Genomic DNA, 24,457 nt, shown 5'->3' on the forward strand with positions numbered 1-24,457 from the left:
CTGACCCCAAATGTAAAAAAGCCACATATCTGATGGAATAACTCACAATGTATATGTGTATAGACTAGAGCTGGAAGACCTGGGTTTAAGTCCATCTCGAACATCGTGGCTGTGACCTTGGGTAAATCAATTAATCTCTCAGTGATTTAGGCAACTCTCTTAAGATTTAGTAAATTGCAGAGAAGGTGCTATTGTGTTTCAGTAGAGGGAGTTTACTCACCTGGGACTTCCCTATACCACTGAAATTAAAAATTCAATCCTTATCTCTATTCATTAAGTTTATGGGATTATTCTCTAATATGAATTCTTTGATGTCTAATAAGGTTTGAACTCCCACTAAAAGCTTTTCCACAGGCATTACATTCAAAAGGTTTTTCTCCACTATGAATTCTCTGGTGCTTAATGAGGTCAGAACTTCTCCTGAAGGCTTTCTCACATTCATTACATTTATAAGGTTTCTCCCCACTATGGATTCTCTGATGTTGAATAAGATCTGAACTCCACCTAAATGCCTTCCCACATTCATGACATCCATAAGGTTTCTCCCCACTGTGAATTCTCTGATGGTCAATCAGGACTGAGCTGGCCCTGAAGGCTTTCCCACATTCAGGACATTCGTGGGGTTTCTCTCCTCTGTGAATTCTTTCATGCTCAATCAGAGCTGAGCTCCCTCTGAAAGCTCTTCCACATTCATGACAACCGTAAGGTTTTCCTTCAGTATGAATCCTCTGATGCCGAATAAGGTATGCATTCCTTCTGAAAGCTTTCCCACATTTGATACACTCATAGGGCTTTTCTCCACTGTGTATTCTCTGATGGTTGATAAATGTTGAAATCAATCTGAATGCTTTTCCACATTCATGGCACTCATAAGGTTTCTCTCCACTGTGTATTCTCTGATGTTGGATTAGATCTGAACTAGCCCTGAAGGCTTTCTCACATTCATTACATCCATAGGGTTTTTCTCCCGTGTGAATTCTCTGGTGTCGAATTAGGTGAGATCTGCCCCTAAAGTCTTTTCCACATTCAAAGCACTTGTAAGGTTTCTCCCCACTGTGAATTCTCTGATGCTGAATAAGGTATGAACTCCACCTAAAATCTTTGCCACATTCATGACATTTGTAGGGTTTTTCTCCTCTGTGAATTCTCTGATGTTCCAGAAGGGCTGAGCTACCACGGAAGGCTTTGCCACATTCACTACATTCGTAGGGCTTCTCTCCACTATGAATCCTACGATGCTTAATAAGGTCTGAGCTTCCCCTGAATGTCTTCCCACATTCACTACATTCGTAGGGCTTCTCTCCACTATGAATTCTCTTATGATTAATAAAGCTGGATCTCTGCCTGAAGGCTTTGCCACATTCAGTACACTTATAGGGTCTCTCTCCAGTGTGAATTCTCCGATGGTTAATAAAGCTTGAGTTTTGCATGAAGGCTTTCCCACATTCAAGACATACATAGGGTTTCTCTCCACTGTGAATTCTAAGATGGTCGATGAGGCTGGATCTCCCTCGGAAGGCTTTCCCACACTCTTTACATTCATAGGATTTCTTCACACTTGGGAGTCTCTGATTTTTTCTAAGTTCTGACTTTTGTTTAAAGCTCGGGTCACATGGATCATAAGTGTGAGTTTTCTCTTCCACAGCATCTCTCTGAAATGTCAGCTCAGTTTTTAAGCCTGGGTCACTGCTGCCCTCCAAGGCTCTCTGACTAGTGATCACCTGACTGCCCCCTCTCTCTTCCATGTTTGTGCCTGCTGGGCCTTCCTTCGGGCTCTCTAAGCTGCCCTCACATGCAGAGGCCTCTCCTGAGTCACGGGCCCGGGGAACGGGGAACATAGTTGTCTGGGTGTCAAATCCCGTGCACATCTTCTGCTTGGCAGCAAACTCCTTGTTCTCTGCCTCAGCTGTGTCACCTGAAATGCAAAATGAAACCCAAATGACCTCAGAATCACCCTGAGAGACTCTCCATCCCCAAGTTCTTGCCTCTTGTCCCTTCTGGGTCCTCCCAGCCCCCAAAGCCCTGGACAGAATGGCCCTTTCCTTTGGTCCCCATAGCATGAGTAGAGGGAAGGATGAAAAACTAGAAAGAAAGAGAAAATGAAAGATCTGTGATGATGACTAGGGGGCCTGCAGTCAGGAAGAACCAAGTTCAAATGTGACCTCAGACAGGTGCTAGCTGTGAGACCCTGGGCAGGTCACTTCACCCTCTTTGCTTCATTATCCTTACCTGTAAAATAAGGATAACAAGAATAGTACCTCCCTCCCAGAGTTATTGATCAAACGAGATCAGATTTGCAAAGTGCTTGGCACAGTGCTAGGCATATATTAAGTGCTATATAAATGTTAGCTATTACTATTCTTATTATTATGACAGAGAAATAAAGAAGTTAGGCAAGATTTGGGAGGTGAAACTGGCTTCACTGCCTTCTTGGGGACTAAACGGAAAGGGATTTCCTCCAATTACCAAGTCATTCATTCAAGAAGTACTTGTTAAGCACCTACTGTGTGCAGACCACTGTGTGTGCTAGGAAAGACACAAAGTTTAGATAAGATACAGACCTTGCCCCCCTGGAGCTTAAAGCCCTATCAGAGGCTAAGACAACATAGCACAGCTCTCTATAATAAAACACCTTATATGTACCTGCATCCAAGGTACCACATTTTGGGAAGGGCATTGACAAACTGGGAGGCTAACTGATATAATGAAAAGTCCCTGTAGGCCTCAGTTTCCTCACCTATAAAATAAGAGGACTGGACGAGATGGCTTTTCTAAGATCTCTTTCAGTTTTCAATCTATGATATTATGATATCCCGGAAAGCAGCCAGGATGGAAATGGAGGTGGGGTCCTCATCTTGTTAGTTCACACTTCTGAAGAGCTGTTACATGGAAGACAGCTTCTGAATGGCCCCAGGCAAAACACTGGAAGCAATGTACCGAAATTACAGAGGTGCAGATTTCTACCACGGAAGGCTAAGTGACAGCCAAGGATGTTGTAGCAAATTACACTAACTTCTAAGGTCCCTTGTCGCTCTGGGATTCTGTGATTTTATTCTGTTAGCCCACATGAGGGTCCCCAAATGGTCGCCGTGTTAGCACAGAGGAGTTGTGGGGAAGAGCAGTGCACCAAGAACTGGGAGAATTAGGAATGGCCTCTTGTAGGCCCTGGAGACGGAACAAACAATGTGTGCTAAGACACAGAGAAGACCGACAGGACAGTTGGGGTGGGCAGCGGCAGTGTGATTGCTGGGAGCAGTGTGGCATCAGCCTCTCTGCTGTCCTCTGGTCTCTCATCTCCAACTGCCTGACGGACATCTCAAACCGGTTGTCCTGAAGATATGAAACTCATCCTGTCCAAAACTGAACTCATGATCTTCCCCCCATCCCCCCGTCCTCACGTGCTAGATGGGCATTTCCATCATTGCATCCCTGGTCTACGCAACTAGTGAGTGCTAGGGGTCCTTGAAGGGGGCTCTTGGGGCTGCCCTTTGCCACAGGACCCCATGTCCCTTAGTTCTCTTCCTCTGCCCCTCCGTGGTCATTGTCACTGGCACAAGCAACAGTTCCCTGATGCCTACTGAATAAAGCACGAGCTCTGATGGGGACCTTTCACCTTGTCTCATGCAGAACCAGGTAGGCTACTCAAGGGCCACGGCCAAACCATGCCCCCTGCACTCAGGCTCTCTTTCTTCTCCTTCTTCTCTTCCTTCTGGGGCACTGGGCTCTGTCTGGTAACCTCTTCCGCCATCTTTGCCCAAAACAAGACACCACACCACAAAAGGTAAAGGCCTTCCCCAAGCACGTCACCGGGTGCGTGGCCCCTTGCCCCACCCCCTCCTCTTCACCTCTAGCTTCCTGTCTGTGTTTGTCTTCTCCCATTGGAATGGAAGCTCTGTGAGGGCAGAGGCTGCCTTGCTTGTATTTGTATTCTCAGCATTGAGCACAGTGCCTGATACACAAGAAATGCTTAATAAATGCTTGGATTCATTCACTCCTTTTCCCGCCACACAGCTGGGCTATCACTGCCTTCTGGGCCTCCTGGTGCTTTTTTCCACACTCACCTCAGCAGGGGTCTTTCAGGACTTCCTTGTTCTCTTTCTCCCAGAGGGCACAGATTCAGAACATTTCTTCTCACACCAAAATAGGGTGTCAGGTGCCATTTGGAACCTGGGAATTTTGCTAAAAAGGCAGTGGGACAGAAGAGTGTTAGTAAGAACAATACTTAGCTTTTTGGAGGGCTCATTGCGTATTCTGCCATGAACGTCCCCCAGCGCTGCATCATGGTGTGGCTGTGGCTCTGGGCTCCTGAAGGGAAGGATAAACAGGCTGTCATCAGAGTCGGATCCTAGCTATACTAAGAGAACATGACAAAGTGGGCCCCAGAGGGGATCCCTCCAGCACTGGATCTTTGGGCCAAAATGAGACCTACCAAGTAGGGTATGGGGCTACATTTGCCCTACAGCGCCTTACTTTGGTTGCAGAACTGTCTAGACAGGGTGAGACTGACTGCTCCCACCATTCCTAGGGACACTGACCCACATGCTCCTTTGTTCTGCTCAGCTAAGGCCCATATATGGCCTCCTGATGGTTCCTCACACATGACTCCATTTCCCCTCCCCATGCCTTTGCACTGGCTGTCCCCCCCACCTGGCATGCCATTCCTGCTCACCTCAGCCTCCAAGCTCTCTTGGCTTCTTTCAGGGCTCAGCTAAGTTCCTACCTTCTTTCTTCAGGAGGCTATCCCTGACCCCCAGCTTCTAGTGCCTTACCCCACCCTCGGTCACCTTGTATGGTGCTGGGTATACTGGTGTATGCATAGGTTGTCTCCTCCATTACAAAGTATGCTCCTTGAGGGCAGGGATTGTTTTAATTTGCCTTCATACCCCCAGCACCAGGAACAGTGTCTGGCACACAGCAGGACTTAACAAATGCTCGCTGACTGAGTGAATGGCGAGTTCTTGGGCCACAGCCCCTCTTGGGACCTTCTACCAAGTTGTAGAAGGGTTGAGACCTGCATCAGTGGAGGGTGTACTCACACAGAAGAAAAATTCCAAGGTCTCCCACATCTGACCCCTTCTGTTCACTCCTCCCTGCTCCCCCCGCCCAGTTCAGGCCCTCACTGCCTTTGACCTCCATTAATGCAGCAGCCTCCTGAGTGGCCTCCCTGCCTCTAGTCTCTCCCTACTCTAATCCATCCCATACATGGCTGCTGCCAGAGTGATTTTCTTTAATAGCTGTGCTGACCATGTGACACCCCATCCAGTTGCCTCCCAGGGCTCCCATTGCTTCTAGGATAAAATAAAAACACCTCTGTTTAATTTTTTCAGCCCTGCACAACACAGCCCCAACCTCTCCTTCTAGCCTCCTTCAAAAGTACTCATTCACCCTCCTTGAGAGCCAGCCAAACTGGCCTCCTCTCTGTCCCAAACACACAACTGACCCTACATCTCCCATCTCCATGCCTTTGCACTGGCTGTTCCAGATGCCTGGAACGCACTCCCTCCTTATCTACACTTCACAGAGCCCCTCTCTTCGCTTCAGAGGCAGCTCACAAAGCCCCCTCCCCCTATACCAGTGCCCTTCCTCTCAAAGACCTCTGTGTTTAACTACTTTGTGCATATTTGTATTTATTAACTTTCCACATCAACTTGTCCAAAATGGAAGTCATTATCTTTTCCCCCAAGCCCTTCCCTTTTCCTAATATCCCTATTACTATAGAGGGCACCACCATCCCATCCCTCAAGCTCCAAAGCTAGGAGGCATTCTGGACTCCTCACTACATCCCAGCCCTCCCTGCCCTCAATTCCAAGCTGTTGCCAAGGCCTGTTGACTTCACTTCCGCAGCATCTCTCAAACACTGCCCCTTCTCTCCTCTGACTCTGCCCCCACCCTAGTACAAGCCCTCATCACCTCACACCTGGACTACTGCAATAGCCGCTGGGAGGGCTGCCTCCTTCCCTCCAGGCTCTCCCCAGTCCAGTTCACCTCCAGTCAGTCAGCAAAGTGATCTTCCCAAAGTGCAGGTCTATGTTACCTTCCCCCGCCCAATAAACTGCAATGGCTCCCTAGTACCTCCAAAATCAAATATCAAGCCTTCTTATTGGCTTTTCAAGCTGTTCATGCTCTGCCCCCTCCTACCTTTCCAGTCTTCTTCTACCTTAGTCCTGCACACATCCTTTTCAATTCAGTGACACTGGCCTCCCGGTTGCTCCTCAAACAAGACCCTCCATTTTCTAACGACATTTTTTCTGGCTATTCCCTATGCCTGGAATGTGCTCCTTCCTCATCTTTGTCTCCTGGCTTCCTTGGCTTTCTATAAGGCCTAGCTCAAAATCCCATCTTCTGCAAGAAACCTTTCCTAATCCCCTGTTAATGCTGGTGATTTCCCTCGAAGATTGTTGTCGGTCAGTCGTTTTTCAGTTGTGTTTGACTCTCTGTGACCCCTTTTGGGGTTTTCTTGGCAGAGATACTGGGGTGGTTTGCCATTTCCCTCTCCAGATCATTTTACAGATGAGGAAACTGAGGCAAACAGGGTGAAATGACTTGCCCAGGGTCACTTGGCTTGTAAATGTCTGAGGCCAGATTTGAACTCAAGAAGATGCGTCTTCCTGATTCCACAATGCTCTATCCACTGCAGGGCCACCTAGGTGCTCCAATCCCTCTAAGATTACCTCCAGTTTATCCTGTCTTTATCTTGTTTGTACCTAGTTGTTTGCTTCTTGTCTCCCCCATTAGATTTGAGCTCATTGAGGGCAGGGACTGGTCTCTTGCCTTTCTTTGTATCCCCAGTGCTAAGCACAGTGCCTGACACGTAGGTGCTTGATAAATGTCCTCCAATGAGACCACATCTCCATAATTCTCATAGAATTAGAATCTCCAATTTGGAAGGCACTTCAGGCATTCACTTAGTCCCGCCCATGAACAAAGCTGAACAAAATTTCCCTCTACAACAACTGGTCACAGAAGATTTTTCTGGAGATCTCCAAGGAGGGGAGGCCGTCCCTTCATTTCTGGCGAGCTTTAACTGTTGGGCAGTTTTTCCGCACATCTGCTTTGAAGCATCTTCCCCCTACCCCCCACCTCCATTGCTTCTCCTGGTTCCAGCCTCTGGGCAAAGGAGAACAAGCCCTCCTTCACATATTTGAAGACAACTATGATGTCTCCCCGCCCCCAACTCTCTACCCAGGTTTCTTAACCAGTCCCCATATGTCATGATTTGGAAACATTTCCCCAACTCAACTGTGGTCCTCTGGGTGCTCTCAAGCTTATCAAGGTGCTTCCTCTCATCCCCAGTCCTGCACAATATGCCTCTTGAGGCAGCCCAGGATTTCTTCAGTTATTCTCACGTTGTGTTGGCTAAAACTCCCAGATGTTTTTCAGATGAACTACTTGTTAGACACACACACATCTGGTACTAGTTAAGGCAATTTTTCTGAAGCCCTGTGTAAGAATCTACATTTATCCCTACTGAATTTCTTCTCAGAGAGGCTTAGAAGATAGTGGGCTGGCCTCCAAGTCAGGATGACTGAGGTCCAAGTCCAGCCTTGGATACCTCCTGGCTGTGGGAACAAATCACCACCTCCCAGTGCTCTAAGGCTCCACTGCACAGAAGGCGGCAACCTGCACTGGAGAAGACATTTTCTTTTCACCAGGAGTTCTCTACACCAATATAACCACAGGTTCAAACCAAAAAAAATTCATCTTATTGGTCAGCCCAAAACCTTCTTGGATTGAGCCTCTTTCATCCACAGTATTTGTTATTTCTCTTAGTTTTATATCATACACAAATCTGACATACATGTGGACTATGTTTAATTCAAGTCACTGATAAAAATGTTAAACAGCATAGCACCTTGCATATGTTCTCACTAGAGAATTTCTTCCAAGAGAACGCTGAGCCTGACTATACTATACGCTTGTCCACATTTCTCCATTTTGTCTACAGAAATAACATGAGGGCCTTTGCCAAGTGCTTCGCTAAAATCAAAGCAAAACATCTCTACGGAATTCTCCTGATCTATCAGTCCAGTAACCTTGTGAAAAGATGAGGCTGGGCTACTATGATCTATTCCTGAATACATGCTAGTGGTATTCTTTCCTGCTGTGTGCCCGGAGGGTGAAGATCACGGTTCACTCACAGGGTGCCATGAACTGAACCAGGAGGGAAAAATACCTTCCTTCCCTCCCCATTTTACCCCAGCTCTGAGAAATTGGCCTGGGGTGTCTGGTTTGGTTTCCTTGCAGGTGATGATCCCCACCAGACCCAGGAGTTCAAGCTATGGTGACCTTGGAGCCAGGATTCCAGGTGGGATGTTGTAGCTGGCCAACCTTTCAGGGGAGCCCAAAGAAGTCTGAAGGGGGTTAGGGATTTGGAACTGAGACTGTGCTCATCTATGAGCCTAACCTCCCCTCCCCAGAGACCAAAGTGGTGCAAAGAGGGAGGAGGATCATGCCTCCTTCTCTGGGTTGGGGGGGGTAAGTTTCTACACTTGTGATTATACCTTTTGCAGTAAATATTTCTCGTGTAACAGTGGAAAAAAAAACCTCAAGTCACATTGGTTCTTTGTATTTGCCAATTCCTTATTGAGATGATCACTTATAATCCCTTTCATATGTTTTAGAATTTAGAATTTTTCCAGGAATCAACATCAAGATAATTGGGCTATAGTGTGAAGACCCAATTTTCTTCCCTTTGGAAATATAACAGATTTGCCATTTTCCAGGAGAAGGAACCTCTCCTGTTCTCCGAGATCTTGCAAAGATCATTTGCCTATGGGTCAGCAATCAGACATGCCGGTTCTTCCTACCCCCTCTTTCATCCTCCTCTTCCTCCCAACTCTTTTCTGTTGTCTTAGTCCTCTTGACTTATGTCTTGCCGCTGGACTTCGATGACTCTGGAAGAGACAGTGAGGCTGATGACTTTGTACAGGGATCCCTCACTTAAATCCAATGGACGCCATTGGTCCTTTTCAAGAACAAAGGACAAAAACCAAGTCCATTTGCCAGTTCATTCTGCGCATTAGCCAATAGCTCATCATTCCTATATTTTCAGCTGTGGCCTAAAAATGCACATTCTGTTCTCTGACCCCCTCTTTTCAACCAACTGTTCACTTCCCAAATCTGCCTAACACTTCTGAACACCTTACCTTCAACCAGCAGTAGTGATTTAAAAACAAAACAAAACATCACCTGCGTCCCTGAAGTCTTTAGTTTCTTGCCCTAGATTTCATAATCGTCAGCAATGTTCTCTAAATTCCTTATGGCGGCATCTTTTGTGCCCACAGGAATCACCAGATGTAGGTAGCAGACATCAGGTTTGATAAGTCTTGCTAGGTTCTTGGTCTCATCCCAGAGACATGCCCTGGGAAGAAAGCTGATCTCTATTCTTAGCTTATAGCTAACTGAACCCTCAGCAAGGAAGTGCCAATCACTCCTGCAGGTCCCCTCTCCCTCTGCCCCTTCCTGGAGGGTCTCTCACTCAATGGCACCTGTGGATGGGTCCATATTCCTTGGGGGAGAATGTAGTGGACTCTGAGTAAGGTATGAGATACATGGGTCCATCCTTGAATAACACTAATTCCTAAAACAACAGGTTCCTGTTGCTCCAATGATAATCCCACTGTAGGAGATGCAGAATGACGGGCGAAATCAGAACTATCCAAAGGCACTGTGAGAGGGTGGGGTAGTAAGCCTGAAAATGCTTCTGAGGGACAGAAAGTAGCCTTACACACAAGGGATCTCAGAAAGAACTAGCCTATCGTGGCTAGCTCACCTGAAGTCTGGATATCAGGATTACCGCTGCCATCCCCACTTCTCCTGTTTTCTTCTTAGAGGCAAGGATAGGAACATGGGAAAGAAGTGGCGCTAAGGGAGGAGGAAGGAGCTGTAAGATCAGCGAGTCCCTGTGGAGCCCCACCCAGGAGCCCTGCAATAACATGTACACATTAGCTCCTGGGCAATCACCAACAAGCAAGGGGCGTTGAGTGTCCCAGTTGGGTGACACTGTTCTGAGGTCCACGCAGCCCACAGGGTGAAGTGCCTTCCTCCTATGTTAATTACTTCTTTGGAGGTTGACTCTTCGCATGTTGCCCGGGCCTGAAGTGCAGTGGCCATTGCTGACTGGCACGGGAGCTGTAGCCTGCTCCATTCCTGAGCATTTAACCTGACCCTTCCTTAGGTAACCTGGCTCCTCCCGCCCACCCCCACCTCATCATATACAGGGGCCAGGTTTAGCGAGATGGCCTTACTGAGATCATCCAATCGGCGGTAGCCAGCAGCCCTCCTGCAGTTTGGAGCTCCAGAGCTCAAGCCACCCAGCTGCAGCAGGGACTACAGGTGTGTGCCAACACAAAACAACAATGGCTGACCCTTCTCAGGCACTCCCTAGGCTTTTGGACAGAAAAAGCAATCTTGGATATCATCTAGAAGCGAGCTCTGTTGGGATGTATCCTTTGTACCCATCACATTCTGTCTGCTATCACGCTTATCTGTGCACACTGTAGCCCTCAGCAGAATGGAAACTCTCTGCAGGCAGGGGCTAGACTTTTTGTCATCACTGTATCCCCACCATCACATGCGGATTTTTGCACATAGTAGAGGCTCAGTGACTTGCTCTGACCCTTTCACCTTACAGAGAAAGAAGCTGAGTCAGATGGCAGGCCATGGACCAGAACCCGGGTTTTCTGGCTGCCCACCCCCCAGGCCCAGTGCCCTTTCTTCTGGTCTAGCCTGAGAGCCTCAGGCATTTACAGATAGGCCCTCAAGCGATTTCTTGTCTACTGGAGTCACTGGAAGGGGCAACTGAGACCAAATGGAGGAAAGGGACTTCCCAAAGATCACACAGTAAGTTAATGGAAAAGCTGGGATTAGAACCCACAGCATTGTCCCTGAGTGTCCTAAGCTCTTGAAGAGAACTTATTTGTCTTATAGAAAGAGTAGGGATTTGGAGCCATTCCCCAAATTCCTCTATCTCACATACCATCTCTCCATGCTAAGCCTACCCAAGTGATAACCTGCAATGAACAGGGTGTAGAAACAAGTCCACTGCAAAAGGAAAAAGAAGCAGCCACAGCAAAGCCTAAAGGGAAGGCACCCTGGGCCGGGGGGCACAAGGCCTGCTTCTGACTCTGGCATCCGCTTGCTGTGTAGCTTTGGAAAAATCCCTTCCCCAGTCCGGGCTTAATGAGAAGTAACGTCTCCCAATGTTGGAGCAGTTCCCCTGCAAGCAGCCTCGTCTCCTTTAAGTCCTGCCATGTGCAGAAAGCCTTCGCTGTCCCCACAGTGCACTTGGAGGGTCTTCCCTTGGTCCCGTCTGTATCGCGTAGGCTCACAGTTGTGAGGTCGTGATCCCCAAATCTCAAAGGCCACGGTCAGGGACCATGACGACTTCACCCCAACGTCAGGCCCAAACCTGACTGTCTGTCGCTGGAAGAGCAGCCCAGCCAAGTTTGGGTGATAAGTTCTCTGGTTCCCAGCAACATGTGAAGTCATCAGCTAGGTTACGGAAGGTTTGCGATCACGGGTGAAATGACAGGACTTGGAAATAAACACACAATTAGAGGGGCAAATAAAGGAAAACAGAAGGGACATCGAGGGGGGCACTGAAAAAAAATTCAGTACCTGACTGTGAAGGTGGGTTCTGTAAGGCTTTTCTTCAGTTTTTCGGTCACGTCTCACTCTTCGTGACCTGGTTTGGGCTTTTCTTGGCAAAGATCCTGGAGAGGTTTGCCATTTCCTTCTTCAGCTGATTTTACAGATGAGGGAACTGAGGCAAAGAGTTAAGTGACTTGCAGAGGGTCACAAAGCTAGTAAGTGACTGAGGCTGGATTTGAACTCAGGTCTTCCTGACACCAGACCTGGCACTGTGCACTGTGCCACTTAGCTGTAAGGTTAAAAAGGTGTATCATCTTAATAAATCTTGTTCCTAAAGATAACAGAAAAACAAATAAGGTGGACTGTGATTTGTAAAGGCCATGGCCTCAGTTTTTCCATTTGTAAAAGGAGGGGATGGACAAACATTCCATGTAATCTCGAGCATGTTCTTTCCCTCACTGAGCCTGTTTTGCAGTTCTAATGAGAGCACTATTGGATCAGTGTCCTGGGTGACTCATTTCTCTGGACCTGTTTCCTCCTCTGTGCAATGACAGCTTTGGATGGAATCACTCGGTGACTCTGGACAAAGCCCTTCTTCTCAAACTTCAGTTTTCTCATAGTAAAATAAGGGGGGGCTGGCCTCCATGGATTCAAGCAGTGCCAACTACGTGGGATTCTGAAGTCCCTTCTCCTCTTGGAGCTGGTTTCCTCATGTGGAGATCTCTGAACTCCTTCTGGTTCCCCAGATCTCCTAAGTGTGAAGCCTCTGCCGCTCGCTCCCCAACACCCAGTGCGAGTTCTCAGCTTGAGGTGATGCTCTGCCTAACCTTCTCTCTGAAACGAGCGGAATGGCACTATGTGGTGGTTGGGGTTCCTCCCAGCTCTACCATTCACCAGGCCTGAGAGCTGAGGGACGAGGTTTCTTCCTCTATAAAGGGAAGGGGGCTGGACTTGCCTGGACAGCATTCTCCAAGTTCCCATTTCCTTCCAACATTCATAGATTTAGTCCAACTCCTTCATTTTACAAGCAACTGAGGCCCAAAGGGTAATGTTAAGAGCCTTGTCCAATTTATACCCAGGTCCTAGCACTTCCAGTCCTACACTCTTTCCACTACCCTAAGCTGATATGGGGGATCTGGATTCAGATCTTTCCTCTGGCCTTGGCTTGCCACGAAACTCTGAGCTTGTTTCCTTTTTGGTAAACTGAGGCACAGCGAGGCTTCAGAAATCAATCAACAAGCATTTATAAACATGCCAAGTATTATGCTAGAGTCACTCTGCAGGATTCAAAGAATACAAAGGCCCAAAGAGTTCCTAACTGCAAAGCACTTACATTTGATTCCTACATAAAGAGATAGAAAATGTATACAAAGTTATTCTGGACTGGGGTGGGAGAAGAGCCATCAGAAAAAGCCTCAATGTAGGAGGTGGACGTCAGGAAGGAAGATAGCATTTGCGGGGGGGTCTGGTGGGGGCAGCAGGGTGATGGGAGGTGGCCAGTTTGGCTGGAAGATCCAAGGTACGTGGAAGGTATAAGAAGACTGGAAAGGTAGGAGGGAGCAGGTGATGAAGACCTTTGAATGCCAAACTGAGCACTTTGCACGTAAACCTGGTGGCAAGAGAGTCACTGGAGTTCATGGGGGAGGGGGACACAGCTGGACCTGCATTTCGGAAAGATCCCTTTACTGGCTGAAGGGTGGACTGGACCGGGGAGGGAGCCTTGAGGCAGGCAGCGCCCCCCCCCGCCCCTCCCCCCCAGCAGTTATTGCAATAGTCCAGATGCGACATGAGGAGGGCCTGGATGGTGTCAGAGAGGGGTGGGCATGTATTGAAGATGTTGCAAAGAGGCGGGGCGCAGGGAGGATGCGAGGGTGGGTGCCTTCCCCTAAACCCCCGACCCGACTCGGGCTACTCTGCGTTTCTTCCCGGATTCCGATCCCCACCCCCCCAATAGCAGTTCTCCCAGCTGAATTCCGAGGGCCGCAGCTCCCGGCGCCTGCGCCTGCGCGCACGCATGCGCACCAGCATACACGGGGGGGAAGGGAGGGGCTGGGCCGATGCGGAGGCAGCCGCCCCGCGACCCGGGACCCGGGAGAGGGGTCCAAGCGGTCAAGCGATCCGGGCGCCCGAAACCCAGCCCCGCACGACCCCCGATCCCTGTGGCACCACCCCCCGGGCAGCCACTCACCCGAGCCGAGCCCCCGGAGAGGACGCGATGGCTCCGGCCGGCGGAGCGAGCCGCCTCCGGCCCCTGACGGGGGAGCTTCCGCAGCCGCTCTAGGACGCGCGGAGGACCGGGCGTCTCGATGGTGTCCGGGCGCGCTCGCGCTCGCCCCCGCCCCCGCCTTCCTCCCCGGCTGGGGGGGTGGGGTGGGGGTGGGGGTGGGGGAAGACAGTGGACCCCAGGCCCCGAACACTGCTTACGACGCCAGATCTGGCCTCTGGTCGACCCGCCCCCTCCCCCGCTGGTTCCGGAAACAGAGAGGGGTCAAAACTCAAATAGCATCAATAACATTTATTAAAATAAGAATAGCTTACATTTATATGCTATTTTAAGGCATCAAGGTGCTTAATGGGACGCTTTCTCATTGGAGTCTCATAACAAACCTGAGGTAGGTACTACAGGTATTATCCCCATTTGTGAGAGTGTCAGAGGCTCAGAGATGAAGCCACTCGTCCATCCAGAGACCATTCAATAATAATAATAATAATAATAATACAATAATAACAATCATATAATAACAGCTAACGTTATATAAAGCACTTTACATATATTATCGCAGTTGACCCTCACAACTCTTATCCCCATTTTACAGATGAGGAAATTAAGGCTGAGGTTAAGTGACCCTTGGTTAGGGTCACACAGCTGGTAAGTGTCTAAGGCTATATCCATCTACCCGCTGCCAAGGGACACCTACTCAAGGTTTGCTATTTGCACAGCACTGTTAGTCACTGAGAATCCAAGAAAGGCAGGCAAAAGCCAAGCTCCCAAGAAGGGAAGAAAGGCAAGAGGTTAAAGTCAGGATTCAAACCCGGGTCTCCTGACTCCCCAAGTATTATTTTTGTAACTTTTTTCAATTAGCAAAAATGTTTTCTATCCCTCTCCCCCATTAAAAAAGAAAACCAAACCCTTTGTAACAAATATGCATAGTCAAGCAAAACAAACACTGGCCATGTTCAAAAAATCCATGGCTTATTCGGTCACCACCACATACATTCCAGTTCCCCACCCCCCCTCAAGTCACATAGCCTCTGGCTACTCTTGGAGGAGGAGGGAGGGCTGGGTTCCCCCTCCCCCCTGGAGTCACTATAAACACTGGAGCGCAGGCTACACTTGGAGCTGGCAGGCCCAAGTGTGAATCGTGACTCTGGCTAAGCCACGTGGTCTCCAGCTGTTACCTGGTTCTAAATCTCCACATTCACTGTGTGACTTTGGACAAGTGCTATTTCTGTGCGAGATCCAAGTTTCTGCCTCTAAAATAAGGGGGTCAGCCTAGATGATCCCTAGGCTTTCTTCAGCTCTAGAATCACAGGCCTATTACTTGCAGATCCAAGGAGGGCCACAAAGATGGGCACGCCCCTGTGTGGAGCCATTTGGAGATGCTATCTCCCCCAGAAGGCAAATGGCTCCTATCCCTCCAGGGACATGTCTCAGTGCCCTTCAGGAGATTTGGATTCAAGACCTTGGAGCAATTGCCAGCTCTGCTGACACTGAAAAGAGAAAGCCGAGGTGCCCACAAGTGGGGTGGGCGCTCGGAGGCTCAGACTTCAAGGCCGAGGGGACCCGAAAGGTCATCTAGTCTACGTGAGGTAATGGAGGCCCAAGGCAACAGTGTGTGAGCAGCTTCTCTGTACCCCACTCCAGTTCCTCCCGGGGGGGGGGGGGGGGGGGGGGGGGGGGGCTGGAGAAGAGAGTTCGGCTCAAGTTTAGATTGCACTTGACCCTAAGGTCCCTTGTAGCTCAGAGGTTTGGGGATGAGCGTCAGGTAAACGGAGGTAAAAAAGACTTGCACCGTCTCTACCATATGGCTGTTGTGCCCTTTGCCGTACTTTGGTGATGCTGTGGGGTCACAGTTAACTTTGGGTGTATCTTCTCTCTGCCCCACCCCCCCTATAATCTCCACCAGCAAGGAAATCCTTTGACCCCTCACTGAACAGTCTGGCTCTCCTCACTACCGCAGCTCTTCCAAACCCTCTCAACTGAGGACCTCATCTCATACTTCACTGAAAAAACTGAGGTCATCTGCTCCCTCCACTAGGAGGGATGGCCCTGCCTCAAGTCCCTCCCCATTTCAAACCATCCTTCATGTAGCTATTGCCAACATGATTTTGCCAAAGTACAGGTCTGACCATGTCACACCCCTACTCAATAAACGCCAGTGTCTCCTATTACCTTCAGGATCAAATACAAAATCTTGTTTGACATGAAAGCCCTTCACAACCAGGCCACTTTCTGCCTTTCGGGCCTCCTTGTGTCGGACTACCTTCCACACACTGGCCAGTCTAGCTGTTCCTCACAAACACTCCATCTCCCAACTGTTCCTTTTCAGTGGCTGCAGCCCACGCCTGGAACACTCTCCCTCCTCACTTCTGCTTTCCCTATTCTATGACTTCCTTCAAGACTTAGCTCAGTCTCACTTTCCGTAAGAGGCCTCTGGGAGAGTCTCCCCCATCTGCCCCACCTCCTCACTGCTTCCTCTAGGAGATCACCTGGGAAAATGGGAGTTCCTTGAGGACAATATTACTGTCCCTGTTTTATAGATGAGAAACTGAGGCTCCCACAGTAACACAATCAGTTTCAAGTTTTCTGCCTCATAGTCCAGTGCCCTTTCCGGTCCAAAGACATTTTTCATCAGCTGCTCTGCCTGGTTTTGACTCCCATGAACATCTCATCCCCTGGTACCCATCATGCCAGGTACCCTGTGGTGGCTGCAGCTTCCTCTTGTAGACTGTCGTCCCCCTTCTACTGTAAGCTCCTTAAGGGCAAAGACTCTTTTTCTTATTTGTAGCCTCAGCACTTAGCACAGTGCCTGGCACATAGTAGGTGCTTAATAAATGTTTATTGACTATTAACACACTATTCTAGTTCTATTAGAAAGCAATGGGCGTCCCTCAAACTTGACATGTCCAAAATGGAGCACCATCTCCCTGCTCCCCCTTCTCCATTTCCTGATTTCTCTACAAATTCTGTCTTGGATACCAGATCTCCTTTTATTCACCCTAGATCACAACCTGGCATCCTCTCCCTCACCCCCCCACCCCCATACTCAATCAGTTCCCAAGTCCTACTGAATCTGCTTATACAGTAGTTCTCACAACTGGCCACCTCTTTCTATTACCATGGGCATCCCTGGTGCAGGCCCTCACCCCCCTCACACCAGGACAATGGCAATAACCGAAATGGGGGAGGGGGGGGTCTGCCTGCCTCCAGTCTCTCCCCACTCCAGTCCATCCTCCACTCAGCTGCCAAGTGATCTTTGTAAAGTGCAGGTCCGACCATGGGACAGCCCCTCCCTCTACCCCTTGTAAAAGGAGCTTCTGTGGTTCCATATTTGCCAACCACAACTGGCATTGAAAGCTTTCCAGCAGCATGGGCCAGTGGAAAGCGCCCTGGATTTGGAGTCAAGGGTTTGAATCCCAGCCCTCCTAATGATCAATACAGGAAGTTCTCTTCTCTAGCAGCTGAAGGCTCACAAAGCACTTTCCTCACAATAACCCACAGGAGGTAATTGGCTCGAGGACTAATGCCTCCATCTTCTAGAAAAGGAAACTGAGGCTCAGGGAGGGGAGGGGATTTGCCCATGGTCACAAAGGTGAGTGTGAAAGCCTGGGTTTCCAGGTACCCCAGGCTGGCAGACATATCTAGGGCTCTTTCCACCAGGCCACATTGCCTCTCATATTGGGATTTCACCTTCCCTTTTGTCCAGTAATAGAGTATCTTTGGCAGTGGCCACAGAGGGTTTCCCCCCATTCATCACTTTCTTGTATTAGCTTATTCCCATGGGGCCACAGTGCTCAGCAGGAGCACCAGTGGTCCTCATCACTATGGATTCCAAAGGGCTTTCCTCACAACAACCCTGTGAGGTAGGTAACAAGTGTTATTCTCCCCATCTCAATGGAGAAAACAGGCTCAAAGGAGGTGCTGAGACTTGATGCTAAGCTGTCTAACTCCAGGTTCAGCACTCTTCCCGCTATGCTACCCTGGCTGTCAAGTCACTGAGCCAGCTGTGGGCCAGAATGCAGGAGGCCACAATGTGAATATTCACTGTTCAGAGGACAGGCTGCAGAGAAGAGAGAGATCTCATCAAGGTCCCAGGCCAAACCCCTTTTCTTACAGAGAACCGAAGCGAGGTCCACGAAGGTCTGGTGACTTGCCAAGATCACTCATCTTTCTCTCCATCCTAGACAAGTCTCTCCCATATTCCTTATACTCTGGTATGCATCATCTGATGCTGAATGAGGTTTGAGCTCCTGCTGAAGGCTTTGCCACATTCGCTACATTCATAGGGTTTCTCTCCACTGTGAATTCTCTGATGTTGAATGAGGTTTGAGCTCCGACTAAAATTTTTCCCACACTCATTACATTCATAAAGTTTCTCCCCACTATGAGTCCTCCTGTGTTGAATAAGGCAAGAGCTCTGACTGAAGGTTTTCTCACACTCGTTACATTCATAGCGTCTCTCCCCACTATGAATTCTCTGGTGCCGAATGAGATCGGACCTCACCCTGAAGACTTTCCCACACACATTGCATTCGTAGGGCTTCTCACCACTGTGGATTCTCTGATGGTTAATAAAAGTGGCTATTTGCCTGAAGGCTTTGCCACACTCGCTGCACTGGTAGGGCTTCACTCCAGTATGGATTCTTTGATGCTGAGTAAGGTGTGAGTTCTGACTGAAAGTCTTCCCACACTCATTACATTCATAGGGTTTCACTCCAGTGTGAATTCTCTGGTGTTCAATGAGTTTTGAACTCCCTCGGCATGCTTTTCCACATTCGTTACATTCGTAAGGTTTCTCTCCGCTATGAATCCTCTTATGTTCAATAAGGATGGAATTCCGGCTGAAGGCTTTGCCACACTCATTACATTCGTAGGGTCTCTCTCCACTGTGAATCGTCTGATGGCGAATAAGTGCGGAACTCGCCATAAAGGCTTTGCCACATTCATTACATTCATAAGGTTTCTCTCCGCTGTGAATCGTCTGATGGTGAATGAGAGTTGTGCTGCGGCTGAAGGCTTTGCCACATTCATTACACTTATAGGGCTTCTCTCCACTATGAATTTTCTGATGCTGAATAAGGTTGGAGCTCCTCCTGAAGGCTTTGCCACACTGATTACATTTATGAGGCTTGTCTCCACTGTGGGGTTTGGATTTACTTGTGTATTCTGAACTCAGCCTGCAGCCATGCTCATGCAAATCACATCTCTGGGCTTTCTCTTCTGGAGGATCTGTCTGATGTGGAACAGGATTTGAGCTTTTACCACATTCATTTTCTACTGGGGGCACGCTCATGCACGTGGTCCCATTACCAACCTCTCCGTCTTGGTTATGTGAGCCTTCCAGTCTTTTCTCTTCTGGCTTTTCCTGTTGTACCTCTAACCTGCCCCCCAATCCAAAAGTTTCTCCAATTTTGGAGTCCTGGGAAATGGCCCCTTGTAAACCTACCAATAATATCCCTTGTGATTCTACTTTGGAAGCTTCGTGTGTTGAAACAGACCCTCTGTTTTCAGTTTCATTCTTAGAATCTGAAATGATAAACAGAAAAACACAAATCTACACTGTGTGAAAGGGAGCCACTGATTAGAAAGTTCAGGAGCAGTATCACAGAAATTTAATGAAGGCCCAATCAGAGTACAAGGTGGGAAGGACACAGGATATCACTCACAGCAGCCAGCTCTGGTTCACTGCTACACCAGCAATGGCACTGGGCCTTCCTTTCCCATTCTATCATGCACTCTTGGTTTTATCCCCTAAATCACTGCCTCTCTTATCCAAGTTCTCCTAGAAATCGAACAACAGCATCAAGAGGGCTAAAGTCCATAATGAATGTTAAGAACACTAAAAAAGACTTTCCTGTTATGTCCTGAGCAATGGGTACCTGACACAAGGGGACGGGCCCCACTAGGCTGGACAGGCCACATCTGGAACACTGTGTTCGTTTCTAGACACCACATGTAAAATGGGTCATTTGACATACAGGAGAGAGTGTTTGTGGGAGGGCAACCTTGATGTTGGCTGACAACAAATCATTCTATACAAGGAACAGCTGAAGAAATTGGGGTTGGTTAGCTCTCTATGAAGGCCCAGCATGTGCAAAAAGTCCTTTGAGAGTAATGGAAAAGCAGGGCTGGCCTTGGGGACTGGCACTCAGAACTAATACAGTATCTAAAAGTCAGATTTCTCTCTCAAGCTGGTCTTAGCTAGATTCTGTAATAGCCTCGGTATCTCTACCTGTCCTCCTGACAAATTCTCAGACCTGTATTAAAATAACTTTCTATATATGCTCAAGGCAGCTGTTGATTTCTTCTAAATGATGAAGGGCTCACAGTAGAAGGGGTAGGGGCCAGAGTCAAAAATTCAAATTTTTCTCGTCTTTCCTCTTCTCTTCATTCCCACTGTCATCATCCTAAATCAAAGCCTGCAGCCATCACTTAGACTATGGTCTAAGTCTAAGACTCTAGCTGGTTTCCAAGACTCCAATCTCTTTCCCCTCTCCAATTACCCTACAGGCAGTTGCCAAATTAAATCTTCCCAATGAAGAGGTCTCATCGTGTCAATTCCCAGTAATCCCCATAAAGCAGAAAGTCTTTAGCCCAGCACTGGAGGCCCTTCAAGCTGGCTCTGATCTACCTTTCCAGGCTCATCTAACGCTGAAACCCTTCACGGAGGCACTATTCAGGAGCCACTGCCTCTAATCTGCTGAAAGGGATCTCTCCTTTGATTTTATCACACTCAACTTTGTATCTTGCTAAACTGTGGATGTATCATAATCCCCTATTAGACTGCCAACTCCTTGAAATAGGATCTCTATTTCTCACCCTAGTACCCCCAGCCCCCAGGACAGTGCTTGCACCCAGGAGGTACCTAAACGAATGTTACCAAGAGCACTGCTTCAAAGAAGGCCCTCCCCCACCAAGCTCTTGGTGGTGGCAGCCATGGAATTAAAAATGAAAAGAAGAGGCCCGAGCCTGGAGAGGTGGATAAGGAGGGCAGTCATCAGCAGTGGCTGGCACAAAGAAAGAGCAAGAAGGGCACGAGACATAAAAGAACTCATCGTGAGAGGCATACAAAAGTACAGAAACAGCAGAAATAAAGCTGAGATAAGAATGGAGGAGGTGAAGAGTGGCAGGCAGGGAGCTGTTAGGCAAGGATGATGAGAAGAAGCAGAACACACAAGGGCTAGGTTTATAAAGTTCAGAATTACAGAAGAGACTAGAAGGAAAAAGGGAAAAGCAGCTTTTTTTCCTCATATGCTTCCCCTAGTGAGGCAGACCAGAGGGTCACTGAGGAGCTGCATCCATTAACAAAACTGTCCAATCACAACATCTCTACCCACCCCCATCTAGGCCACCACTGCACACAGCTGCCCTCCCTCACCTGGGCAGGGGCTTCCCTTCTGGAAGTCTCTATTATCAACCTCCTCTGGCTCCACAATCTGCAGCTTTCCCTCGCCCTCCATCTGGAAGATGGTGTCTGGCTCAGGAACTGGAAATCCTGTTCAGGAGACAATAAACAGCACAAGGAAATCTGGGTTGAGCACTGTTTTGGGCAGACTTGCTCCAGAACTCAGGGACACCCCCTGGGAAGGTCAGGGACAAATATGGCAACTGTCCAGAGATCCAATATTCAGGTGACATGAAGGGGATGCTCAAAGGTCATACTGAGTCCTATGCCATTCCTCTGCCCATTCTAGTCCTCGAGTGCCCCCCTCCACCCCGGTTCTTTCTGCCCAGCCAATTCTTGTTCATTTTCAGAAGCCAACTCAAGGTCTGGGCTCTCAAAGAAGCCTTCTCTATTCTACTCCCCACTGGTCTCAATGCCCACTGCAGCGGGAGCCAGTGTCAGTTTCGAAACAAGATCTACCAAAAGGAACATGCAGATTTTGCCTGCTAATCAATGCTGTCACTCTGATCTTTATCTATCTGTACACTTCATGGGCCTGAACTGACTACTTTCACTTGTAGCTGCCATGTTCTCTCCTCCCAGGGCCAATTTTAGTAGGCATCAGATGTCTGAGGGTTTTTAAGGGTACGACAGACAGATCTGCAATTCCCTGGGTCGACCTCTAGCCAACAGGTGGCTGTGTAGAGATGGGCAGAGTCCAGGCCTGGATAAAGTATCAGTACTATCCTGGGTGGCAAAGTTTCAATCACAAGTTATATATGTCTCTGTAACATGACCCATGCATGCATCCCAGTGGAAGCGCCAGCTGGTAGAAGGCCAAACCCCAGCTGCAGCAGGGATAGAGCCCCCTTTTTTTCCTCATATATTTTTTTCCACCATGCCCCAGAATACTCGAATTAGAGAGAACTTAATGAAAAGGGAGACAGACACTTTTTCAATCAACAATTCTACTGCGTTCTCTCCACTAGAAGGAGAGAGATGGCATTCCATCATAAACATCTAATCCCTCCTCCACCTGTCTTCTGGCCTGGTCTGCCTGCCTGGGAAGGAGAGAAATGCCATTCCATCACGATTCCTCCATCCCATTTCCTGGCCTGGCTGCTGGAGCAGAGCAATTTGACTCCTTCATACTCCCTTCACTGATCACCTGGCCTGAGGTGGCCCCCATACCAGCACCTCCCCCTCCTGATCCCGACCCCTGAGGCCAAACACAATATTTGCAGTACCTGACTCAGAAGGTTGTAGCGAAGAAGGGCTTTGTAAACTTTCAAGACCCACTAGAGAAAGGTGAACAGCTATTATTTTTTCGGTCCAAACTTCTGAGTTGGTTGTTTTAGGTATGGAAAATCTTTCCATTGATGTGGATTGAAAACTGTAACTTACAGTCTTAAGAGATGTAGGCAGCAATGATTAACAGGCCCTGAGAAGCCAGCTGACCTGCCCCAAGGACAAAGAACTAATATGGGTGAGAAGTAGGACTTGAACCCGGATTTTCCTGACTTTAAGGCTGGCCTTTTACCCACTCTGCCACATTGCTTCTCAGTTACTATTATTTTTAGTAAAAGTTTACTAAATGAATAACCAAGGAAAGGTTCAGGGAAATTCACAGATGACAGCTCTAATGCAGATTTATTTAGGAGAAAATTAGGAACGTTCTCCTCCCTAGTTCTCCTCTGATGGCTCATCATGGAACGGAGGTGACCCTGAGTTCTTCAAGGCTGTGCTAGTGGACGACAAGCTCCAGCAGAACCTTTCAAAATGGAGAAGTTTCAAGTACTCACCTAGGGATGGTTTTCTGACTCCTGTCCGAGCCCCAGCTGAGCTAAATCTGAAGAGGCTCACCACCATGGTGGTCATAAGGGAATCCAGTTTTTGACTTCAGCAAGTCACAAAGGTCAAAAAATGTCTTGTCAACAATGTTACAATGGGGATTGCTTTTAGGGATGGCTTGGATTCAGGGGTGGGGAACTTGTGGCCTGGGATTTGTTCTGTAAAACTTGGACCCAGTCCAAAGGCCGAAACTGAGGACCTAGAGGGCCACATGCGGCCTCCAGGCCACAGGTTCCCCACCCCTGGATTGGATGGTCAATTAAGTCCCTTATAACTCTCTGATTCTAGGATACATTAATGCAGAAAGAAGTTACAATCTACATAGTTGCTAGAAGACCCACCCCAATGAATTTACAGATCCTTGAGCACAGGAATGCTCTAGGTATAGTCTTGATCTGTGAAAAACTATCACCAAGACACCTGTTCCTATTCCTCTCTCCCCATCTCTGGTCAAAAATGGGACTGACCATTAGCCCCGTCCCATGGCACAGCAATGGCCATGTTCCAATGATCATATCTTCTCTCTTTTTCTTTTTAAGACCCGTGATTTCATTGATGGAAGGTGCTCCTGCTGAGGAATCGTACCGACTGACACCTTCTCTGCAACTTTATGGTCCTAAAATGTTGCTAGGGGCATCGACTCTCTACCCACTATGGCACACTGCCTCCTTGTTCACAGTTATTAATAACAGAATAAAACCAATCACTGCAATAGCCTCCCAAATGGTCCCCGGTGTCCAGCCTCTGCCCTCTCCAATCCATCCTCCACACAGCCGCCACCTTAATACTGACCACGTCACGCCCCAGCCCAGGGGAGTAGCGGTTCCCCGCGGCTTCTAGCTTCAAATATAAACTCCTCTCTGACATTTCAAGCCCTTCCCAATTCCAGACTGAGTTCACATTATTGCCCCCACCCATTCTACTTACATTCCAGCCAAACTGGCCTACCAGCTGTTCCTTGCACACACTCCACTTCCGACCTCGGCGCCTTTGCCCAGGCTGTCGCCGAGGCCTGGAATTCTCCACCTCTTGGGCGAGCCTCAAGGTTCAGCTTGAGTGCCACCTCCTCCATGAGGGCGGCAGCCTTACCTATCCGTGCACACGTACTGCGCCTTTCCCCCCCCCCCGGGCCCCCGCGCCAGAAGGTGAGCCCCGTGAGGCCTGGGGCGGCCTCATTTCGCTCCGGCCATCTGCAGCGCCGCCCGGCCAAGGGCCCGGCCCACACTCTAGCCTACGTGTCCAAGGAGTGAGGGAAGAGGAGACGTGGGGCAGGGGCGGCCCGAAAGTTGGAGGGGCGGGGTCGAGAAAGCGGAAGGGGCGGGGTCGAGAAAGCGGAAGGGGCGGGACCTCCGCCTCCACCGCCGCCGGACCCCAGCCGCTAAACCTCAGAGGGCCTAGCGCTGCGCTCC

At 48.8% G+C, this 24,457-nt stretch overlaps 1 protein-coding gene across 1 annotated transcript; it reads right to left on the bottom strand.

Annotated features, from left to right (window-relative positions):
• Positions 1 to 137: 137 nt before the first annotated feature.
• Positions 138 to 24,221, bottom strand: LOC114054234 (zinc finger protein 271-like). The gene is made up of 4 exons (XM_027877418.1): positions 23,976 to 24,221; positions 21,192 to 21,308; positions 18,024 to 19,339; positions 138 to 1,550 (listed from the first exon to the last, which is right to left on the bottom strand). Exons 2-4 carry the CDS (start codon positions 21,271 to 21,273, stop codon positions 288 to 290), a joined length of 2,661 nt encoding a protein of 886 aa, XP_027733219.1. The 5' UTR covers positions 21,274 to 21,308; positions 23,976 to 24,221; the 3' UTR covers positions 138 to 287.
• Positions 24,222 to 24,457: the final 236 nt, after the last annotated feature.

This window comes from Vombatus ursinus, unplaced genomic scaffold (assembly GCF_900497805.2).
Source record: "Vombatus ursinus unplaced genomic scaffold, bare-nosed wombat genome assembly UNPS02004268.1, whole genome shotgun sequence".
Classification (NCBI taxonomy): domain Eukaryota; kingdom Metazoa; phylum Chordata; class Mammalia; order Diprotodontia; family Vombatidae; genus Vombatus; species Vombatus ursinus.

Coding starts and splice junctions, on each gene's coding strand:
- LOC114054234 (XM_027877418.1), bottom strand. CDS start 21,273: ATGGAGGGCGAGGGAAAGCTGCAGATTGTGGAGCCAGAGGAGGTTGAT. Junction 19,340..21,191: donor GAAGGGAAGCCCCTGCCCAG/GTGAGGGAGGGC, acceptor TTATCATTTCAG/ATTCTAAGAATGAAACTGAA. Junction 1,551..18,023: donor ATCAGATGATGCATACCAGA/GTATAAGGAATA, acceptor CCAAGTGTGAAG/AAATCCTATGAATGTAAAGA.